The 22675-nt window shown below is 43.8% G+C and overlaps 3 protein-coding genes across 3 annotated transcripts; 2 read left to right on the top strand and 1 right to left on the bottom strand.

The window, feature by feature from the left end:
• The first annotated feature begins 2837 nt into the window (after positions 1–2837).
• LOC138633702 (Golgi-associated plant pathogenesis-related protein 1-like) lies at positions 2838–5511 on the top strand. Its single transcript, XM_069720086.1, has 6 exons — positions 2838–2917; positions 3097–3123; positions 3343–3552; positions 3749–3826; positions 4521–4670; positions 5361–5511. The coding sequence occupies exons 2-6, from the start codon at positions 3117–3119 to the stop codon at positions 5366–5368; spliced, it is 453 nt and encodes a 150-aa protein (XP_069576187.1). The 5' UTR covers positions 2838–2917; positions 3097–3116; the 3' UTR covers positions 5369–5511.
• Positions 5512–14843: 9332 nt separating this feature from the next.
• tubb2b (tubulin, beta 2b) lies at positions 14844–17624 on the top strand. Its single transcript, XM_069720054.1, has 4 exons — positions 14844–14970; positions 15938–16046; positions 16150–16260; positions 16368–17624. Exons 1-4 carry the CDS (start codon positions 14914–14916, stop codon positions 17426–17428), a joined length of 1338 nt encoding a protein of 445 aa, XP_069576155.1. The 5' UTR covers positions 14844–14913; the 3' UTR covers positions 17429–17624.
• On the bottom strand, positions 16367–20779 carry bcl2l16 (BCL2 like 16). Its single transcript, XM_069720055.1, has 2 exons — positions 19965–20779; positions 16367–18244 (listed from the first exon to the last, which is right to left on the bottom strand). Exons 1-2 carry the CDS (start codon positions 20445–20447, stop codon positions 18116–18118), a joined length of 612 nt encoding a protein of 203 aa, XP_069576156.1. The 5' UTR covers positions 20448–20779; the 3' UTR covers positions 16367–18115.
• Between the last annotated feature and the right edge of the window lie 1896 nt (positions 20780–22675).

Raw genomic sequence — 22675 nt, 5'->3', positions numbered from 1 at the left:
CCTTTAATGTGGCTGTAACCTCAGCTTTAACAGCAGTCTACGTGTTAGTGTTGTACAGAATTTCCCCACTGTGGGATTAATAAAGTCAAATCTAAATCTAAATCTAGAAGCAAAGTAGGACGGACTGCATAACTCTCTGATCTATAGATGTTAGACTCTGAGTCCGGCAAAAAGGTCTCATGGGTCAGATGTTTGTCTGCTGTTCAGTTTTGGCTTCAGACGTCAACGATACCAAAGATTCCAAAATATGTAGTTATAATAAAACAACTACAAATGAAAATTTAAAAAAAAAACCTGGTCGGTTGGTCACCTGTTTGGCTGCTGTTCAGATTAGAAAGTCTGACCCACACAGAGACACAAGGTCTGGCTATAATTTGATTAGAAGCAAATTTATGAATGTGTTTCATGTACTTGTAGTTAAAACAGGATTTGTGTTTTGATCTGTCTTATAAAAAGTGTTATCGAACGTTTTAGATTGATCACACATCGTTTTACAGCCTTTTCTCTGATCTCAGGGAAGCAGCAGCTCCTCCCGAGTCAAAGGACACTACGTCTCCGTCCTGGCTGTTTGTCTTTCTGTGTGTCCGTGTCTTGTTTGTGTCAAAGTTGCGTGACTCAAGTGACTCAAACAACCAGATTTGTGGTGCATAACGGTCAAAGTTTGAAGTGTATCTGGATAAACAACAACTGGAAAGGAAATTGTCGACCCAATGAGGAGCACCGAACTCTTGTTCTGTGATTGTCTGTGGCGACGCTGCCTCCATGTTCTCGGTTGTCTCGCGGCTGCAGTGGGAGGTCCGTTGGGCCACCACCTTATTTTAAAAGGTTCAAAACAAAATTACTTCTTTTGTGTTGTCTTTTTATATGATACAAGCACTTGATCTCAATATAAAATGCATTCCTGGATGTCTGTCAGCCCCCCTGACCGCCCACAACAACAACAACAACAACAACAACAACAACAACAACAGCATCACAGTCTCCAGTCACTCCCACGAAAGACCATCCAGAGTGAAACAGATCTGTTCAATGAGGAATAAATGGGATTACTCCTCTGAAACGTCTTAAGCTGCAATACCACCGAGTGCCACTAGAAACTCCTCAGGTTTCCAATCAGATCGGTCAGATCCACCGCTGGCTCCTCCCCCAGCTCGTCCAAATATGGTCACTTCCTGCTCCGAACCGCTCCGAACTAGCAAAGATGGTGACGGACAGAATCTGAACTGGAGGATTCATAACGTTCATGAACCAACGATGACATCGCTGATGGTTGATGACATCACTGATGGATGATGACCTCACTGATGGATGATGACATCACTGATGGTTTGCACTTTGGTAAAAAGTGAGGTGATGAATGAAAACTCAAATTTGGATTATCATTAAATATTCTGCAAACATTCACATCGCTGAGAACAAAACCTGCTGCCTTCAGTGATCCTCTGACTTCTCTACTACCTCCACCAGCAGGTGGCGCATGTCTCTGAATACGAGAAGGCTTCTTCTCTTTGGTCAAGGTGCTATTTGTTACTAGTGACTTCTACGAAAGACTAACACACTTGTGTTAACTACATTTTTGTGTTTATTCTGACGCTGCTCTCTTTGATTGCCTCTGTGGCCAAACTACTGCAGAGTTATCTGGAAGCCGCTGCTATCGACCTAAATCAGTTTCTGGCGAATCCTGATTGTTTGTTATGCAAAATCCGTGGAGGTAGTTTGAAATGAATTTAAAGTTACATTAATTAGTAATAATAATCTTTATTCACATTGCACTTTTCTATACAAAAGAAAAAACAGTTTTAGAGTTTAGATTTTAGTACAAATTGATTGAGCAACACTCACACAGTTATCATCACCCTCGAGGCTGCAGTCTGAGTTTAAAGCAGAGATTTTCGTCCTTTAATGTCATCTCACAACGAAAGGTTATATGTTCCCAACGGAGGAATCTGCACATCGTACACCTACAACCCTCAGACGATTTCAAACAGGTTCCCACTTTGTTACCTTGCATGTAAATCAGATGTTAAAGCAGCTAATCAAAGATTTCTTAAATCCATTTTTCAGACCTGGAAGCTACGAACACTTTCATATCCAGTCTGTGGTACTAACATGAGAACTAAACGTGAAACACTTTTTCAAAAGACCTGAGGATTTCTTTACCTCCAAATACCAGTAATGGAGCTCCTGCAGGTTCTTACCTGACCAGTGTAGCTTGCTGTTGTGACTTGTTGAGAACTTGTGGGCTGTCATCAAAACCTGTGATACAAAAAAAAAGCACAATAGGTTTATTGTGATGGAGCTGAAATCACAGCGATGTCGTGAAGAGTGTTGAAGTAACGCTGAAGAAACGAGCTGCTCATCGTGTCATTACATAATCAGGACATTTTTCAGCTTTTGTGTTGAGTGTGTATTCAGGGCGTTGGAGTGAAGTGGTTTACAGTGAGCTAATGAGGTCCATGTACTTTTTAAAGTCCTCTCCATTTGATTCGGGGCCTCGCCTTGTTAAAAAAAACAAAAAAACACAGCAGGATTCAGACTGAAGAAGAGTTTCCTGCAACCTGGAACTCAAAGTCAACATTTTCTTAAATTAGTTCTTATCTGTCTTACGAAGAAACCGCAAGCAAAGAAATACCAATGAAACTTCCTTCCAGTGATGAGAAACACTTTCATCTTTCACATCTGATCAAACTAGTTCTACAGAAACAAGGTGTGAATTGGACATCCTGCACAACAACAGGCAGCCCAGTGAGACATGCTATAAAAAAAACACCAAAACAAACAAATACAACTGGAGCTGTCTGTCTCCTCCTCCTCTACATGTGGACATGAGGAGGGAGAAGTCTCAGCGTATAAATAGACGCTTCACGAGTCGTGTCTTCAGCCGACTGTCCTCCTGACCTGAGACTCAGTGAACCAGGTGAGTGCTGCAGATTATTGCAGGTAGAGGAAGAGAAATATCTGGAAATTATTTATTCATCAGCAGCACATTCAATCTGAGCTCCTGGCTGATGCTTTTTCAAACTGTTTCTATTCATTTATTGGATTTTTGTTGTTGTTGTTTTTATTGTTTTAACTCTAATTCTTTTTCAATTTCAGCCTCCACAACTGCAGAAACAATGACAGGTAAGTTAATTGTTTTCCAACACAGGCCATGATTCATCCCGTCTATAATATAATACCAATAAACTTTATTTGCATGACACTTTTAATACAAGAAATGCAGCTAAAGATAAAATGCATGAGAACAGATGAAATGCAAAACCACAAACCTCTGAACATGCCTCCTCCTCCTCCTCCTCCTCCTCCTCCTTTTCCTTCTCCTCCGTCTCGTTTTTTCTGCAGATGCAACCTTCCAGCAGGATTTCCTGGGCAACCACAACGCCTACAGAGCGAAGCACGGCGTGCCGCCGCTGAGCCTGAGCAAAGACCTGTCGGCCGACGCGCAGGTCTGGGCCGACCACCTGCTGGCGAAGAACAACCTGGAGCACAGCGGCACCAACGACGGGGAGAACATCTTCTTCATGTCCAGCTCATCAAACAAGAAACCAACAGGTGGATTAAACCTCAACCTTTCACAAACACATCACTTTTATCATCTATTCAAGTGAGACTGTAACTTTAATGAGAAGAAATATCGCAGATCTTCTCTTAAAACTGAATTACTGAGCAGGAAAATGTACTTTTGCTTGATTCAGGAGGTTTTTTTTGCTGCTTCATTATTATGGTTTTTCTCTCTTTCACGTTTCAGGAGGTAAAGTTGTGGATTTGTGGTACAGCGAGATCAAAGATTACAACTGGAGCAAGCCGGGTTTCAGTGAAGATACAGGTAAAACCCGACAGACCTGCAGAGTTCAACAGGGACTCCAAAAACAAAGGATACGGATCTGAAACGTTTGGACGAGTAAACAATGAGCTAAAAGGTCAAACCGTGAAAATATAAATCAATAAAGTTGTTAATATGTGGCTGTAACATTTATTCTGAAAAAAAAAACAGGTGAAATGCAGAATCTAATCTTCAAATTTGAAAGCCAGATATTTTTGAAACAACATTAAAAATGGCAGAAAAATGTATGAATGCAGAATCAAAACTTTAAATCTAAAGCTGAAGGATTTTGCAGAAACAATGCAAAAAGTTTGGGAGTTGAAAACTGAAGGGAAAATTGCTTGAAACAAAAACTGCTAAAATTACAAAATTACAACTGTGAAGCTGAGAGTTGCAAACAAATATATAATGAAACAATGTTAGAAATAGTTTGAATAACACTAAACATGGTTAAAAATGTTGCTTCATGAATTTTGTTTTTTTAAAACAATTGTTAAAAAAGAAATGAAGGCAGGAAGCGTTTTAATCAATCGTCGTTAGACGGTTAAAATCAGCTGATTGTTGATGAAGCCGAAGTCTGAAACATGAAACAACAGAAGATTTTAAATTCACGATTCATTAAAAGGAAAGAAACGGCACCTGTTGATGCTAAAAGAGTTCCTGGTTAAAAGGTCGACGTGGCTTTTTTTCCCTGCAGGTCACTTCACTCAGGTGGTGTGGAAGGGAAGCACCAAACTGGGCGTTGGCATGGCGACCGGGGGCGGAAAGACCTTCGTGGTGGGGCGGTACCGCCCGGCCGGCAACATCCCCAACGAGGGGTACTTTGAGAAAAACGTCCCCCAACCAGGTAAAACATCAGCGCAGGTCGTCGTACGTTTACTGTGGGAGGAACTCACGAGTCAGCAGTCTGAAAAGATGCAGAAAGAACTGAAATATCAAGAGTCAGGTTGTGATTTTATTCGCGTCACGACGAAGTTAAATATTTAAGTGCTGCTTTTAAATACAAGTTTGACTTTACTCTAATATTAGAACCACGTGTGATTTGTAAACAGGGTTTTTCCAACAATTACAAGTCTGAGCTCAAATGAACTGAATCACTTTTTCCTTATTTAGCAGCTTCTGTCTTCGGGCTTGTTTTTGTTTGTTTATTTTCTGTTGCAGCTTTTCAAAATTTCTGGAAACTCGTTACACAGACAAGGTTATGAATAATAATAATAATAATAATAATGTTCAAAATAAGTTACATATTTTTAATTGCTAAACCCCCAAAAACCTCCATTCGAATAGCTGCAACCAAAATCTTCTACAAACTTGGGAGAGAACAGATAAAGAGCATCCTGAAATAAAGACGTTGTTTGTAATGCTTTTAAAAAAGCAGACAGAGATGTTGAATAGTCGAGTTCAACAGGAAGATTTCGAGGAGCGGTGAGATCACATCGACGATTGAGATTTAAAGCGCACAGTCAGGGAACAAAAACCTTCCGAGTGATAGCTGATCAGTTGGTGTTGGATCTTTTTCTTTTTTTTGATGAAACAGGAAGCTAACTCTCCTCTGAGGACGCCGCAGACTCCACCTACGACACCTCCGGTACGAGGAGAGAGAAAGAAAACCTACACGCTGCTGTACGACGATACATCGTGTTGAATATCCTGAGATTTAAAAGAAACATCCAATAAAACACTGTTCCATAAAACTGTCGGGGTTATGTGTACTTTTTAAGAGTTGTAAAGTTATTTACTGTTTTTATTTTATTTTTTTAGAAAATCAGCTTCAATTCAGGTAAAAAACGGGATTTAATTGATTTAAAAACTAACTTTTAGCTGCTGTGTTCACGTGATTCACATGTTTCAGGTATGTTGGACTCATTGAACGGTTGGATTAGTTTGTTCAATAATTATGTGAAGTTATTGCAGTTATTAGTGAAAATGACAACGAAACGTCATCATTTGTTGACGTTTATTAGCTAATCTGTTAAAATAAATGTTTGTTTGTTCACATATGTTGGGAAATATGAACAATTTCCATGTTTTAACCTTTTTAACATGACTACAAAATGCCCAAGTTGTAGTTTTTATTAATAATATTTGGGGATCTAACAGTAGAAATCCAGGACCAGTACTTTGAAGACCTGTAGTTTTTAAAACAGTGTCAGATAATGATCTTTTTAATCTGTGTTTACATTTATTATCATTATTATTATTATAAATTTAAAAGACTGTCGTGTTGATCAGAAACACTCAAACCAGCCAACATTCTCCTAAATTCTCCTTATTCACATATTTTAATAACTCAAACTTCTGACTCGAATCTGCAGGAATTTAAATCTGCCACATGATTGGCCGATCGGATAACCGCGTGAACAAGAAATAAAGATCACACCATTAAGATCAGCCTCCCTTGTGGAAATAATACTCAAATAAGACCACTAGGCGGCAGCCTAACACAACACAACACAACAGACCTTCCTGCTCTGGTGATGAAACCAGTGACACCAACAATCTCACCACAAAGTCAGAGATCACTTCTTTCTTCTTTCTTTTTTTTTTTGTAAACAAAGAGCACAAAACAGGAAGTCAAAATGCAGTGTTTGAAAAGGCGCGCGAGGTACAACGTTCACGAAAAGAACCAACGAAGAAGAACTAATGATGCATTTCTACTTTCATCTGTTTGCGTTGTCGTTAATCTCAAGAAATTAATAAATTTAAACGACATGAACGACGCAAAAGTAAAAAAAAATTGAAGTAGCTACAGTTCCTGTAAACTATTTTGGCTTAAAAGGTCACGTGAAGGTGATTTAGATTAATTACATTTACTTTAATAAACCCATGTTATATAATGTATTGTAAAAGGGAAGGGAAATAATGTGCTTATATTTAGAACTTCGCCAGAGTTTCATAGAATAGTTTCACAGTTTTGGCAAATAAAAACTGTGTTTGAGCTGTGAAATGTTTATTGGATGTCTGAATAGTGAGTGAACACAGTGAGACGTAATTCAACCCGTCGGGGTCGCAGGTTCGATCCCGGCAGCGTCTCCTGGGACGCGAGTGCAGGATCATATCTGGGTGTGAGCACCACTTAAATCCTAAATGTGCAGAAGGGATTGTATGGAGGTAGAGCGCCCCCTGGTGGCTGCAGTTTGTTTTCCCCCCAGAAATATGTCTTGCGGAGAGGAAACCGGATTGGTTTTGTGCTTCTTCCACAGTTTGTCTTGTTTGTTGCCAACAAATGTGAATTAATTAATTCAGTGACCAACAATCACGCGTCGCTTCTTTACGCTGAGCTTTAGTATCTCAGGATTTTTCGGATGTTCGTGCGTTATTTCCTGCTGCACTGACTCGAGTACGTTTCCTGTGTCTGAACTTTCTGTCTCGGGTTTTTTTTTAAAGAAACCACATTTCCCAGAATCCCTCTTGCTTCCCAGATTCCTTCCCCTCCTTTCAGATGGCATCCGAACACAGATGGAAGTCGTCTCTGTCCCGGTGCATGTCCACTATAATCAGACCCTCCCCCCTCTGGTGCAGCCAGCTGGGCCCTGCAGCAACGCCCCAACATTATGACACGTGTGTGTGTGTGTGTGTGTGTGTGTGTGTGTGTGTGTGTGTGTGTGTGTGTGTGTGTGTGTGTGTGTGTGTAACATGATATCCTGTGTTAGCAGGAAGCACTGCGGACTTCCCCTGGACGCCGCTGACCATCACGCTCGTTACGCACCGCCTGCTGGTCACTGTCAGGCCGCATTAGCATCAGATGGACTTCCTGTCTGTGCTCTCTGGAGAGCAGCCACACACACACACACACACACACACACACACACACACACACACACACACACACACACACACACACACACACACACACACACACACACACACACACACACACACACACAGCACTCTTAAAGACACATCACACACAAAAGAATCAATGGAGGGATGGATTTCTCCTGTTTTTTATGATTTTTATAGCATTTCAAATATGTATTTCTGACTAATTTGGTCTCACTAATGCGAGTCAGGTTTTGGGTTTCTATTTCTGCCGCCTCGTGGGGTCGACAGGTTCGTCATATTTCTACTGTTGTCGATGGGAGGATCTCATCTCTTATTCATGTATTCTGCCCTTCAGAGGCAGACAGGAGGAGTTCAGACAGACACAAAAAAAAGCCTCTTTTTTTTTTCTAGGTGTGTCTAGCAGAGAGAAATGTACACCCCAAAACACAAATAATATGAGAGCAGCTTGCTCCAATCTGGATGATCTTTAGTGAATGGAAAAATACTAGATCTACAAATTAAATGTGTTTTTTTTCCAGTTTTCTTTACCAGGTATAAGAAATTAAACCCTATTTTGATTATTTACATCCCATTAATCAACTGTCTAACATGTTTCCAGTGGGGGTTGCTGTGAGGACGTGTTGGGTGGCGGTTACCTCGATCAACATCCAAATGAAAAAGACCTATATGAATATATATGCTGTAAAATGTGCAGTGATTGTACACCAATTGCATCATCACCATTTGCACCATTGTTTCGGTGTGAAAATGTTTTTTTAGCTGTATATATGTCTGTTTATGTTTTATCTGACAATTTATGTCTGTTTTTGTGTTTGTACATTGAGAGAGGAAGTTCAAATCTAATTATTTTATACATGAAAAGCAAGTTGCATGCTTTGATGGATGTACAACGTTTGTCTATAAAATAATATAATCACATAAGAAAAACATACATAAAACAACAGCTGGTTACTGCTCATAAAAAAAGACAGATTCACACAATAAACGTCCGTTATGAATAAAAAATACAGCCATCACTGGTATTTAATAACAAAAGCCAGCGATCATCTGATAACAAGGGCACTCAAAGTCAGCAACAAACCCAACAGCAGCGAAGGGTTAAATGTCAGTTTATGCCTCATAAATCATCCTGAAATGTGCTTTGCAAAAAGATTGTTGCTTGCCTTGTTAGCGATGTCTTCATCCTCTCCTCTTTGCATTCGGGTGTTGTTAACATTAGCTTCTTCCGCCCCTCTAGCTCGATAAACATTAGCTTCCTGCTCTCCTCTCGCTTGACAAACGTTAGCTTCCTCCTCTCCTCTCACTTCATAAAAGTTAAGCTTCCTCCTCTCTCGCTTGATAAACCCTCACTTGATAAACGTTAGCTTCCTTCTCTATCTTCATACATGTTAGATTCCTCCTCTCTTCTTGCTTGACAAACGATAGCTTCCTTCTCTCGCTTCATAAATGTTAGATTCCTCCTCTCCTCTCGCTTGATAAATGTTAGCTTCCTTTTCTCGCTTTATAAATGTTAGATTCCTCATCTCCTCTTACTAGATACACGTTAGCTCCATTCTCTCGCTTCATAAACGTTAGATTCCTCCTATCCGTTCGCTCAATAGACATTAGCTTCCTCCTCTCCTCTCCCTTGATAAACGTTAGCTTCCTCCTCTCCTGTCGCTCGATAAACGTAAAAAACTAAAACTATAAAACTAGTTATAGCTTGAGCTACTAATTTAGTAGTTTCTATACCTGAGTGCAGTCTTCTAACTAAAGATATTATATTTGTGTGTTTTGGGTAAAACATGACAAAAACAAAGATTCTAGTTTTTAAAATTTTTACCAAATGTGTTTTAGCTTCAGAGTCAAACTCCTTCATATTTCACCTACATCTCGCCATCAGTGGCCTAAATCTAAACTTATCGAGCCTCATTCATACACATTTGTAAAAAGGTCTATTAACTCTGCTTCTTTTCCAGCTGATCCATTGTATTTCCCAGGTTTTTCCTCACAAAGCCGGGTCAGGGTGTAACGTGCTGTCGGACAAACACCGCTTGTTCTGATACACTTTGATGAGGTCGAGTGTGAGCGGGTCGGTGGTTATGCAGCAGAGACCGGCTGAATGCTGCTGCAGCGAGGAGCCGGTAACCCGATACAGAGTGAATCAGTGGTTCTCAGCTCTCAGCTGTTCCTGTCCAGCACCTGTCCAACCCTGATCGCCTGTTTCCCACAATATGTACATAGCACGCCATTCTCCCAGCTGCTGCATTATTGTTCCTCTGAATGCCTTTCAGAGATTTTCTGGGCCTTAAGGGGGAATATTGGAGTCAATATGTTGTAAGGAAATGAGTCTCAATCTGTTGGCTACTTAACTTCTGACCTGTGTTTTACACACAGACGGAATATAAAAGAGTTCGTAGCTTCAGGTCTGTAAAATGGTTCCAATCCAGAAGTGTCTTCAGCTGCAATACCAGCGAGTGCCACTAGAGGTCGGCTCCAAAAAGCCTCCGGCTCCATAGACTCCCATTCAACTTCTCTCATCAAATCCAAAGTGAATAAAATGTGTCCATCAGTTATCTCGGTGTTGTTAGCTAAAGTCACTCCTTCTTATTAGTTTTCTGGAGGTCCATCTGAAAATAATCCCTCATTCATTAGAAAAGAAGATTCAAGAAGACCTGTTTTTGGGGGCGTGTCTGTTTGATTGACAGGTCTGTGGTGCAGTCAGGTTACAGCTATCGGTGGGCGGGACGTAGTATCGTCAGGTTTCCAATCAGATCGGTCAGATCCACCGCTGGCTCCTCCCCCAGCTCGTCCAAATATGGTCACTTCCTGCTCCAAACCGCTCCAAACTAGCAAAGATGGTGACGGACAGAAACCAGTTGTGCAGTTCACAAACCAACGATGACATCACTGCTGGAGGAACAATGGTCATATTTTTTTTTACATAATTGTTTTACATATTACAATTTCCAGTTCTGCTTTCCTTCACCTGCAACACTGTAGAAATTAGGAACAAAGCAACACATTGATCCAAAATGCTGCAACCTGAGTACTGACAGGAAATAGAAGAAGCATATCAGTGGCTTCACGTGTAATATCATTAAAGCAGTAAAACCTCCATGGGTGTGTCTATGTTCCCGGCAGCATCTGTTTCCTTCCCGTAATATTGATCTGGCTGCTGGAGGCTGAGTGCCGAATGCTGCAGTACATCCTGAGAGATGCTGAGTCATGGCGAGTAGCGGCGGCCCGGCGTGGCTTCACGGAGGCACGCTGTGAGGAAGTGCTCATTAAAAGCATCAAAAGCTGACGAGGTTTTTTTTGTTGTTGGTTTTTTTCATGCATTAAGCTCCAGCTGACCAGAGTCAAGATGTCACCACCAAAAAAAAACCACTCAATGCACTTCATCCTCCCAAAGAAAGAGATCAATGAAAAATTGATCTCTTCACAGCACAAAGGCAACAGATGCAGAGGAACAAACACTGACTGAGATCAAAGAGATTCCTCCTCCAACAAGCACACAGTGTACAATTTGATTTCAATGTTTCACGGTGCAGCAGGTTCAGAGCCTCAACCTGAAATTTACAATCACTGAGGCGATGTGTTCATTTTCTCTGAGCAGAACCACACCCACACAAACAAAGGGGGTTTTCTACCGACCGAACTTTATCTCCCGACCAAGCGGCAACCAGCGGTGACGTCACCTGTTGGTTTGTGAACGTTATGAAGCCTACAGTTCGAAATTCGGCTGGCACCATCTTGCTTCAGCAGGAGAGGACCACATTTGGACGAGCTGGGGGAGGAGCCAATGGTGGATCTGATTGATCTGATCGGAAACCTGACGATACTACGTCCCGCCCACCGATAGCTGTAACCTGACTGCACCACAGGCCTGTCAATCAAACAGACACGCCCCCAAAAACAGGTCTTCTTGAATCTTCTTTTCTAATGAATGAGGGATTATTTTCAGATGGACCTCCAGAAAACTAAGAAGAAGGAGTGACTTTAGCTAACAACACCGAGATAACTGATGGACACATTTTATTCACTTTGGATTTGATGAGAGAAGTTGAATGGGAGTCTATGGAGCCGGAGGCTTTTTGGAGCCGACCTCTAGTGGCACTCGCTGGTATTGCAGCTGAAGACACTTTCACATCAGCCTCATTTTTCAGACCTGGAAGCTACGAACACTTTTACATGCAGTCTGTGTTTGCGTAAACTTTTACTCTAAAGCGAACTGTGAGTCTGCGGTGACACTATCAGCTCTGAGGCTGCACTTTGAGCTAATTGCTAACATCAACGCCTTCACCTTCGGACTTTCAGTTTTACTTTTAGCCGGCTCCGTCCCAACCTGTTAGAGCTCTGGGGAGCTTTCTCTGAAGCACTTTTTACACTTTTAGGCATCACGTTAAAACCCCATTATGTAATCTTTGGAAATGGGATCTTCTATTTTTACATTTCCTTCCTGATCTAACCTGGCAGAAGTCTTGGCCATCTTTTTCTTGCACTTTTATACACATATGACGGCATGTACTTGACGGGATCTTGTGAATATTTATATCCAGACCTTTGGATACGTATTGCATTGTGGACAAGTACTAGATGTTAGGAGCTGGGAGGGAATTTCAGGGTTTAAAAGTCCAATTTTATCATCTAAAAAGCCATAAGGAGGTCTTTGCAGGGATGTCTTGATACTTGTTGAGATGTGTTTTGGAGTGAAATATGTGTCTGAATGGGGCACATCTTAATACTGTTGTGACATGTACTTTTCTTTATGCAAATGACACCAAAACAAACTGTCTTGATTGATTGATTTTTTTTTTTTTTTTTTTTTTAAACATTAAAATTCTGGATTTACAGTTGGTGTAGTTTTGGCCACTGAAAGGCAAAAAAAATCCTCAAAACATTCAGGTGATATTTTAGACAATAACTTTGTGGGAAGCAGTTTGAGGGACCAGGTGCATCAAAAAAGGATTTTCCCGACATGGAGGAACTTGACTGGGCTGGCACCAAGCCCGGTCCTCCAACACCCCCCTCGAACTCCTCTGGGATGAACTGGAACAGCAAGAACAGTACATGAAGCGTTTTAATTCTCACGGCGGAGCCAATAAAACATCTATTCAAATAATGTGTAGACCATAGATGAACTCATAAACCAGAAATCCAGTGGACAAATTAATTAAAAATTTATGCCAGATTTACCAAGAACGGTCCAAACCGAAGCTGAGGGAAAGAGTATTTGTAAGCGATGTTATGAGGACACATAAAACACTCATCAATGCAGGATATTTAATGCGTTTCACACTTCTCGTAGCTCACTTGGTTTATAGGAAGACTGTCGTCTCTTCGGCATCCCAGGAGCTCAGTGATCTCTGCGGTGTGAAGGTCGTGAACTCTGGTCGGCCACGCCCACTTCATCTACCCTGCTGTCGAATAGCTGATGCAGGGGATTTTGACTTCCTGTATGCAGGAAAACATACAAGGTGTCAAGAGCTGAATATCGTTGTGAACAACAATTCTAGTGAAAACAACAAGGCTGTGTCCTGACTCATCCTCCCCTCATCATCATCCTCCTCCTCCTCATCATCCTCCTCCTCAGGGACTCAGCTCTGTCATGGAGAACACAGAGAAGGCCTTTGTGTCACATGACAATATACAGAGTAGAGACTATATGACCTACATACTATACACGACAAGCATGGCAGTACTGGCGTGCCTTTAAAAAGAAAAAACCCACACCCAGTCCCCCCCCCCACACACACACACACACACTCTGGCTGAGCGAACATTAATTCATAACAGCGGCATTTAAGATTTAATGAGACGCCACCGGTCCGCACAAGAACTCCAATCTGAATAAAAATGCACGGTATGCATGTTTACTGTGCAAAAAAAAAAGGCTCATATAAAGCCCTGCACAGAAGTCCGCAACGCCCAGTGGGGAGGTGGGGTGGGGAGCTGAATCGTCATGGCGACAGGCACCTGGGAGTGATGTTTCTCCCCTCCCCGCCCCGCCCCCCTCCTCTCCTCCTCCCCACCACACACACACTTTCAGTCCTTACAGAAAAGAGCCGCGGCAACTGTACGACGCAGGAGGAGCGCCGGCATTCAGATTAACTATTAATAAGCCCATCTGCCCTCATTCATTCCACAACCCAGTACAGCACACACACATGGCAGCGTGTGTGTGTGTGTGTGTGTGTGTGTGTGTGTGTGTGTGTGTGTGTAACTGGACCATTTTTTTTAATGGTCACATCTTAACAACTGAGGCTGAATTCTGATCTTTCTTATTCATCTTTTATTATCAGAATGGATCAATAACATGGTTAAAAAGCCTTTTGGTGCAGTGAGCACGCTGCTTGTTATAGAGCTGCAGAGTCTTTATCCATCACGCAGGATTAATACCACTATACAGCTATAGGGACCTGCAGGGACCTTCTTCTTTTTTTTTTTGCTTGACTGCCTCCCTTCTAATTCACTACAGCCACACCTCAAATTTTAATAACCCACAACATACAAGCTGTTTTTCTTTTCCTAACTCCACACTCGCCTTCATTCATTACCACAGTGTCCGCAAAACAAAAAAAACAACACACCGTCGTGAGCCAATAAAGGCCCCAAGAATTCAGCTTTTCCAGCTCATTACCTCATCCTGCACCAGAGAGGCAGCTCTCTGGGAAACGAGCAGCTGTTTGCTGCCCAGCTGTTCTGAAAATCGACACACTTCACTTGTAACCGAAAAAAGAAACATAGTAACAAAATGTCTCTTTCGTGGCCGGAGTCGTTTCCGCCAGCGAGACTTCAGCTGAACGGACCATTGTGTTTTGTTTGTCGGCCACGTGGACTGTGGCGAGAAAAAAAAGAAGAAGAAGAGGAAGCAGACAACGAAAATCAGTTCTATAATGGAGGAAAACGGAATCATTTCCCCTTGTAGTTGTTCAAATAAGACGCCTCGCTGTCTTTAACTTGTGCTGCGGGGAGTCTGTGAAACGCGAGGTGACAACAAAAAAAATCTGTCGTCACAGTCGCATTTCCACTCCGCCATCACGAAGGACCAGAGGAACAGGCCGACGTCTACAGATTACACGTCAGTCACACGGTTGAGATGAAGGTGATTGGCAGGAGGATTGGGCCAATAGCGGACGAGCAAGCGAGCATTTGATTGGTCTAGATTTGCGCCCGTAAAGGACATTAGCCATTAGGCATCAGAGCTGAGGAGTAAAGGGCGGATCCTGCTGCGGTATAAAGACGCGAGTTGGGCAGCCGTGCACGCACTTCAAGAAAGCCCGAGTTGTGTGTTTGAACGGTAAATTCGACCTCCAGCAAATATGAGGGAAATCGTGCATCTCCAGGCCGGCCAGTGCGGAAACCAGATCGGTGCCAAGGTTAGTGGAATTAGATTTGATCTGTCTGAATGTTAAATCTGGTGTTCAACTGCGTTTCCCGTGTGGAGGAACCTCGAGTTCTTTGCTCCAGCAGCCGGTGCTTTGTGTAGAAACCACACCCTGATACTTTCAACGTGTCCTCACATTATTAAAAACTCCGCGCCGTCGTTATCTAAAGAAGAATTACAGCTCGTGACGTCATTTGTAACCATACAGCGTCGACGGAACGTGCGATTTAAAACGATTATGTCACTTTTTTTTTTTTTTTTTTTTTTTTTTTGACGTGTTGGCACAATTTGTATCTACCAACGTAATTAACACAAAATTTTAGAAAATGTGTTTTTATCAATCGATCAGTATTGGTCGTAATGGTTCCTCAATGGGAACTATTAAAGGAGGGATTTACATGGATAAAAGTTAACCATCGCCATTGTTCTTTGAGCTAATGAAATACTGCAATGCGAAAAAAAAAGGAAGTAACCCCACAGTTTGTCAATAATAATAAAAAAACAAAACGCCAAACGGATTTAATCATGTATCTTTTTAATCTGTTGTCTATATAAAGTACTGGGTCTCAAGATAAATGCAATTATAATTTAATAACGGTTCCCGGCTTTTTTTCTTTTATTTTTTAGGCCTTCCGCTTTGAGCGCCGCACGGCTTCGACCCGGCGGTTAGTGACGTAGAAAGGAATGTTCGAATTCATAAGCGTGGCAGCCAATAGGGGGGCAGGCCGCGCGCGCGCGCCGACGGCACCACGGCGGGAAATTAAGCCGACTTTTAAACCAATGGTCTCATTTTAAACGTTAATACACATTAATTAACAAATGATGAACTAATATACAGAAAGTACGTTGTTGTTGTTGTTGTTATTATAGACGTTGTAGATACATTTTTTTCGCCCACATTTTTTATTATCCCAAACGTTCATAATAAAGGTTGCCATGGGTTCGTCTTTTATTTCCAGTTTTGGGAGGTGATCAGTGACGAGCATGGCATCGACCCAACCGGTACTTACCACGGTGACAGCGACCTGCAGCTGGACAGGATCAACGTCTACTACAACGAAGCCTCGGGTACGTGACGCTGCACTGATTTGTTGTTGCACACCCAGATCTCACCGCCATTATTACCTCAATATTTATTTATTTATTTTATTATTTTTAATTTTTTAATTAGGTGGTAAATATGTGCCCCGTGCTGTGCTGGTGGATCTGGAGCCAGGCACCATGGACTCTGTGAGGTCCGGACCTTTCGGCCAGGTCTTCAGGCCAGACAACTTCGTTTTCGGTAAGTTTTTATTATTATTATTATTATTTTGTGTGCCGACTACTTTTTAATTTTCTCATGATACAACTGGAGTACCGTGAAGGTTAATCTGGGCTGTTGTTTTACAGGCCAGAGCGGTGCTGGTAACAACTGGGCCAAGGGTCACTACACAGAAGGAGCAGAGCTGGTGGACTCCGTCCTGGATGTGGTGAGGAAGGAGGCGGAGAGCTGCGACTGCCTGCAGGGCTTCCAGCTCACACATTCCCTCGGCGGCGGCACCGGCTCCGGCATGGGCACCCTGCTCATCAGCAAGATCCGCGAAGAGTACCCCGACCGCATCATGAACACCTTCAGCGTGGTGCCTTCGCCCAAAGTATCAGACACAGTCGTGGAGCCCTACAACGCCACGCTATCGGTCCACCAGCTGGTAGAAAACACAGACGAGACCTACTGCATCGACAACGAGGCCCTCTACGACATCTGCTTCCGCACCCTCAAACTCACCACGCCCTCGTACGGCGACCTCAACCACTTGGTCTCCGCCACCATGAGCGGCGTCACCACCTGCCTCAGGTTCCCCGGACAGCTCAACGCCGATCTGAGGAAGCTGGCCGTCAACATGGTGCCCTTCCCCCGTCTGCACTTCTTCATGCCCGGCTTCGCTCCCCTCACCAGCCGGGGCAGCCAGCAGTACCGGTCCCTCACCGTGCCCGAGCTCACCCAGCAGATGTTCGACGCCAAGAACATGATGGCCGCCTGCGACCCGCGCCACGGCCGCTACCTGACCGTGGCGGCCATCTTCCGCGGCCGCATGTCCATGAAGGAGGTGGACGAGCAGATGCTGAACGTGCAGAACAAGAACAGCAGCTACTTCGTGGAGTGGATCCCCAACAACGTGAAGACCGCCGTCTGTGACATTCCTCCCCGAGGCCTCAAGATGGCCGCCACCTTCATCGGCAACAGCACGGCCATCCAGGAGCTGTTCAAGCGCATCTCCGAGCAGTTCACCGCCATGTTCAGGCGCAAGGCCTTCCTCCACTGGTACACCGGCGAGGGCATGGACGAGATGGAGTTCACCGAGGCCGAGAGCAACATGAACGACCTGGTGTCCGAGTACCAGCAGTACCAGGACGCCACCGCCGAGGAGGAGGGCGAGTTCGAGGAGGAGGGCGACGAGGACCTCGCCTAAACTCTCCGTTTATTCACGCAACCTTCTGGTGTTCAGGCAGATGAGAAAGATGACGATGACCTGAGCTAGTTTCTCTGTTCATACACAGCTCTGATGTTCAGTTTTTTTTCCACTGGTGTACTTCTACGTCTTTTTTTTTTTTTTTTTTTTCTGTTCTGTATTTGTGTTCCAAATAAAAGTTCTGACACTTACTGAAGTCCTGGTTTTAATTATTTAATGTCTGTAATAATGATGGAATTAAAATGAAAGTAAAGAACTGAGTGAACACTGTACATAAAGTGTATCTGCAAAGTCATTAAACTACATTCTGTTGAAACTGCAGTAAAACTACCATGACCTTCAACCGATGCTTTCTTGTGCAGAATTAAAGTTCAGATTGTGTTTTCGGTCTGATGTATTCAACGACGCAGTCAAAAGATTAAAAAGCACTTTGGTGAAATATGAACGGGGAACATTTCGATCTCGCTGTAATCCTTCCTGATCGCACAGCTCAGCAGATTAATTCCTGAAACCAGATCAAAGTCCAAACAGCCCGGTTTACATCCCAGCATGTGACCGTCGGAGAGGCTTTAAAAAAACAACTAAACCGCATCACGAGTTTGAACATCTGATAAAACTGGAAAAACGTATGCAGACGCCAATTCATGTTTGTAGTTCCTGTCTGCGGCCACCAGGGGGCGGCGTCGGCTAAACCATCCTCTTCCACAGGCAGTAGGCGGTGATGCTGAGGGCCAGAACCAGCAGCGTCCAGCAGCACACCTCCTTCAGCTGGACCTCCAGGTCCTGCTTCTCCCCGAAGCGAGACACGAAACCGGTCTGCCGGGGACAGACAGGGTCCACGTCAGATGATGCGTTCAAGTGCAAGTTCGAGTGTTATTAATGTCTGAAAAGGTAGAAATGATGCATCGTGTGTCGAAGTGTGACGTCATAGTGAAGCTAAATGTTGTTCCTGAGGCGACCGGACTCGATGCAGTTTGACAAATGGAAACTAAACGTCATCAAATTTTATGATATGGCTAAAAAAAAAAAAAAAAAAAAAAGACCAAATCTCCTGACTTTCCTTTCCAAGTCTAGATTACACTAGAAATTCCGTGACCAGTGGGAACCCTCAAATGATTTTATATAATGGTTAAATTAGTGAAATATTAGGAGTCATATTTGATCAAAACAGTGAAAGATTCCAAATTAAAGCAGCTCATGATCAAAATATACAGGAAGGAGGATCATTTGTAAATTATATGTTAATTAAGGTGTTTCATTTACTTTAAATTGAGAGATGCATCCCAAGCTCCTCCCCCCAAACCCTGAATCCTACATTTCCCATGATGCACCATGATAGCATGTTTCACCAGAGTCTGCCAAAAAAGCCCCCCCACCCCACCCCTCCCGTCCGGCCCCCCTCCATTCTTTAAACTTTTGACTTTCACAGTCTGCACCAACCGTGTGTGTGTGTGTGTGTGTGTGTGTGTGTGTGTGTGTGTGTGTGTGTGTGTGTGTGTGTGTGTGATTTGTCCAAAAATAATTGGTTGCAGCGGGCGGGAGAGGTCGGCTCTCTAACTAATCACAGGGAGAAACTGCACCAGACCGTGAAGGTCTGCTGTGGAGGTGCATCATGGGAAATGTAGGATCCAAGGTTGTGGCTGCTCGGGAGATAAAAGTCAACGGATCTGCGTCAGTTAAAAGTAAATAAAAACACATTAATTAGCAGATAGAACCATCATATTTTGTGCATATATTCTTTAAAGGATCTACTACTGATTTGATTTGAGAATTACACTGCAGATTTATTTCACTCATAAAAGGTGTAAATTTGTCAACAGTTAGTATAAATCCTGATATTTCACTAAATAAATAAAAAAGGGCATACAATTTCAAGCTTCCCACAGATTCATTGAATTTCTGGAATCTCATGGAATTAAATAAAATTATGGTAAAATATTATATTAAATTAATTATATTGAATTAAAAAGTCTCTTCCAGACATTAAAGTCAGGGGATTTGATCATTCTTTTGGGACAGCGTCATCAAATATCACAGAATTTAGATTAAATTTGATTTAACTGTATTGTTCTATCTGGTGTCACTGAACTTGTTTACCGACTGGTTTTTGTAAAGAAAATCAACGTTTCAAGCGCTTCGGCTCAAAAACGACGACTTAAAAAAAAAAAAAGCCAAAATGTTAAAGTTTGTAAAAACTATTGTTGACGTATTAGAATGTGGGAGAGGGAGCCCTTCGTTACCATGGCAACAGGAAGAAGATGCTGAGGACGTTCAGTCACTTTGGTCCATTTGAGGTCATAGGTCATTAAATTCAACTGTTAGTCAGTGAAAGTCAGAAAATGTGACATTTGACTTGTGGAAACCCTGAAATCAGCGCGTCTAAATGACTTGAGTGAAGTGTTTCTTTTCATCGTGTTCATCCCGATAGAGCAGCTCTGGAGAGGTTTGTTTGTTTGTTGCACTATCAGATGTTTTTGTGGTTTAAAGCCCGTTGACTGAAGGAGACTCGTCCGTCTGCGTGGACGTGAACACTCACCCATCCTCCCTTGTCTCGTATCTCCGGGCAGATGACCCTCTCCACGTAGGCGCCCACGCGCTCCTTCAGCTGGGGCAGCACCGCCGCCATGCCCCTCTCGTGGCAGTGCAGCGCCATCTGGCCCGCCAGCACGTACACCGACAGCACGGCGCTCCAGGCCAGGTCCCGGCGCCGGCCGGCGGGCGCCGGCGGGAAGAAGTGCTCGTCCAGGATGCCCAAGAGCGTCGGGCACGCCGTGCTCTCCGTCACGTCCTGGAAGATGCGCGGCCAGCGCCGGAAGAAGATGGGGAAGCGGGTGAGGAGCTCGTCCCCGGCGTGGCGCAGGGCCGCGGCGCCGGCGGTGGGGGCCCGACCCACGGGCCCGTCGGCGCCGCCGCCGGTCACGTAGTCGATGTAGTCGTGGGCCATCAGGAAGGCTTCCCTCACCAGCGGGTCGGGGCTGCTCAGGCCCAGTCCGGCCTCCGGCACCTCCGACTGACACATGATCGCCTCCGACCGACGCTCCACTAATCACTGCGCCGCATTCTCATCAGGACACGCAGACGGAAAAGGCGTCCAGGACCGAACGGCACGGCCCGGCTCATCCTCGGTCCGGTCGGCCCGGCACGGAGCCGCAGGGGGGCTGTCGGTGAGAGAAGCTAGAAAATCAGGAAATAAAAAAAACAACTCACCTCCTCTTCAGTAGGAAACACACTCAGTGGTTGTAATGGCAGCAAGGAATGAAGGAAGGAGTGTGTGTGTGTGTGTGTGTGTGTGTGTGTGTGTGTGTGTGTGTGTGTGTGTGTGTGTGTGTGTGTGTGTGTGTGTGTGTGTGTGTGTGTGTGTGAGTGTGTGTGTGTGTGTGTTGCAGTCAGACTGGGTCACCCAGTCCCCTCTGCAGGCTAAATTTAGAGCCTCTGTTGGAAACTGACACCGATCTCCAACCTCAACCTGACACACGTCGCCGTTCCAGCTCGAGCAGCTGAATACAGAGCGGGGGAGGGGGTGGTGGTGGGGGGGGGGGTTTCACAGCAGGAGGGCTGAGCTGCTGACGGGACCCCCGGGGACCCCAAGTTGGAAACTTTTTCAATATTCAAAAAGCTTCCAACTTGATTTAAGTTGTTTTTTCTGACACATTACGCCGACTGGATGTTTGTACAACCTTTCAGCTTCAGCTCCCAGTTTTAAAAACAACTTGTTGTAGAAGTATTCACATGTAATAAGTCACATTACTTTGATGAAGTAGTTTAAATATTTGCAGTTCATAAGAGGGTAACACAGCTGAAGGCATTTCGACGTTACGGCAGGAAAACGGATCAAAACGATGAAATAAATGTCGGCTGGGTTCCGTTGAGCTGCTTCAGTTTCACGGTTCTGGTTGTTTTCATGACGTGTTAATTACAGACTGGAATTAACACGTCACATAAAGGAGATGAAATAGTCCTTTAGAGCCACCGGTTATCGTTGGGAATATTTTAAAGGTAAAAAAAACAAAAAACGGATCATATTTGAATGCTGTGTAGAGGCAGGATCTCTTTTTTATTTTTATTTCTTTGGTGGGCTGTCCCTTTAAAAAGTGCAGCCAGACTTTCATTTCACCACATGGGAGCACTAATGTATTACTAGAGACACACAGCCTCTCACTGAGTGTGTGTGTGTGTGTGTGTGTGTGTGTGTGTGTGTGTGTGTGTGTGTGTGTGTGTGTGTGTGTGTGTGTGTGTGTGTGTGTGTGTGTGTGTGTGTGGTATCTCTCTCTCTCTCTCTCTCTCTCTCCATTTGGATTTGAACTCATAACCACTTGTTTACACTGAACTTTCAAAATAAAAGCGTCGTCGTCACGCATGCGGGGGGAGGTGAGGTGTGAAATAGCTCCTCCCACACGTTCAGCGGCGCTCGTTATCTAAAAAAACACGTAAACCAGCAGCACGACGAGCCGCTCTAATTAGATTCAAGTAAAACGTAGTTAGTTAAACTGATTTCCCCGTCGACCGACGCTCGGCCGAACACACGTCGTCGCTTTAAGTGTTTTGCTGAGACGCTTTTAAACATTGGGGATCAATGAAAAAAAAAAAAAACTTTCGCTTGCTTGTGGCGTTTATGTTTTCGTTTGTTGGTATAATGTATGTTAATAAATGATTTACGGCGGAGCGGGACACGTGATCGAGTGCTCAGCCATTAGCGGCTCTGTGTTCTCCGGCCATCTGGCGCGGCATTACATCGTGAATGTGCATGGGAGGGAAGATAAGGCTAATCATCCAGAAATAACCCCAACCAACCTGCACACACACACACACACACACACACACACACACACACACACACACACACACACACACACACACACACACACACACACACACTCCTTCAGATGTGTTATCACACTGAGTGTGTAAAATGACTACCTAGTTGTTCCTCATCTCCGAGCCGGGAAACAGAGGAAGTGACATGGGTGATAAAAAGCTCCTATCAGGCCGCTCACATGCTCGTGTGGCAACGTCTGCAGATCAGCGGTCACTTCCTGTCTCCTGCGCAGGAGGCTTTTTGGAAAGGAAGGTGCGAGATGAACAGGAAACGTGTGCGACGGCGCTCGACTCTTAACGGAGCCTTTTTTTTTTTTTTTTTTTTTTTTTTGGTTAAGTGCTGAACAGCAGCGTTGTTGTCGGGCGACGGTAACACGCTGCGTTACGTCTGACGTGTTCGGCAGCTCGTAGGTGGTCGTAACGGCCCCCAGT

This window comes from Brachyistius frenatus, unplaced genomic scaffold (assembly GCF_029030835.1).
Source record: "Brachyistius frenatus isolate BFR_SWC_R1_liver_20210118 unplaced genomic scaffold, ASM2903083v1 Contig_231, whole genome shotgun sequence".
NCBI lineage: Eukaryota > Metazoa > Chordata > Actinopteri > Embiotocidae > Brachyistius > Brachyistius frenatus.
Note: the sequence above shows the minus strand (reverse complement) of the source record. Positions and strands in the feature narration are given on the sequence as shown.

Excerpts from the sequence above, each read along its gene's own strand:
- tubb2b (XM_069720054.1), top strand. The coding sequence starts at position 14,914 with ATGAGGGAAATCGTGCATCTCCAGGCCGGCCAGTGCGGAAACCAGATC. Across the intron at positions 14,971-15,937 it reads GAAACCAGATCGGTGCCAAG|TTTTGGGAGGTGATCAGTGA; the intron begins GTTAGTGGAATT and ends TTTTATTTCCAG. Across the intron at positions 16,047-16,149 it reads CTACTACAACGAAGCCTCGG|GTGGTAAATATGTGCCCCGT; the intron begins GTACGTGACGCT and ends TTTTTTAATTAG.
- bcl2l16 (XM_069720055.1), bottom strand. The coding sequence starts at position 20,447 with ATGTGTCAGTCGGAGGTGCCGGAGGCCGGACTGGGCCTGAGCAGCCCC. Across the intron at positions 18,245-19,964 it reads TACGAGACAAGGGAGGATGG|ACCGGTTTCGTGTCTCGCTT; the intron begins GTGAGTGTTCAC and ends TGTCCCCGGCAG.
- LOC138633702 (XM_069720086.1), top strand. Across the intron at positions 3,553-3,748 it reads ATCAAACAAGAAACCAACAG|GAGGTAAAGTTGTGGATTTG; the intron begins GTGGATTAAACC and ends TTCACGTTTCAG. Across the intron at positions 3,827-4,520 it reads GGGTTTCAGTGAAGATACAG|GTCACTTCACTCAGGTGGTG; the intron begins GTAAAACCCGAC and ends TTTTCCCTGCAG.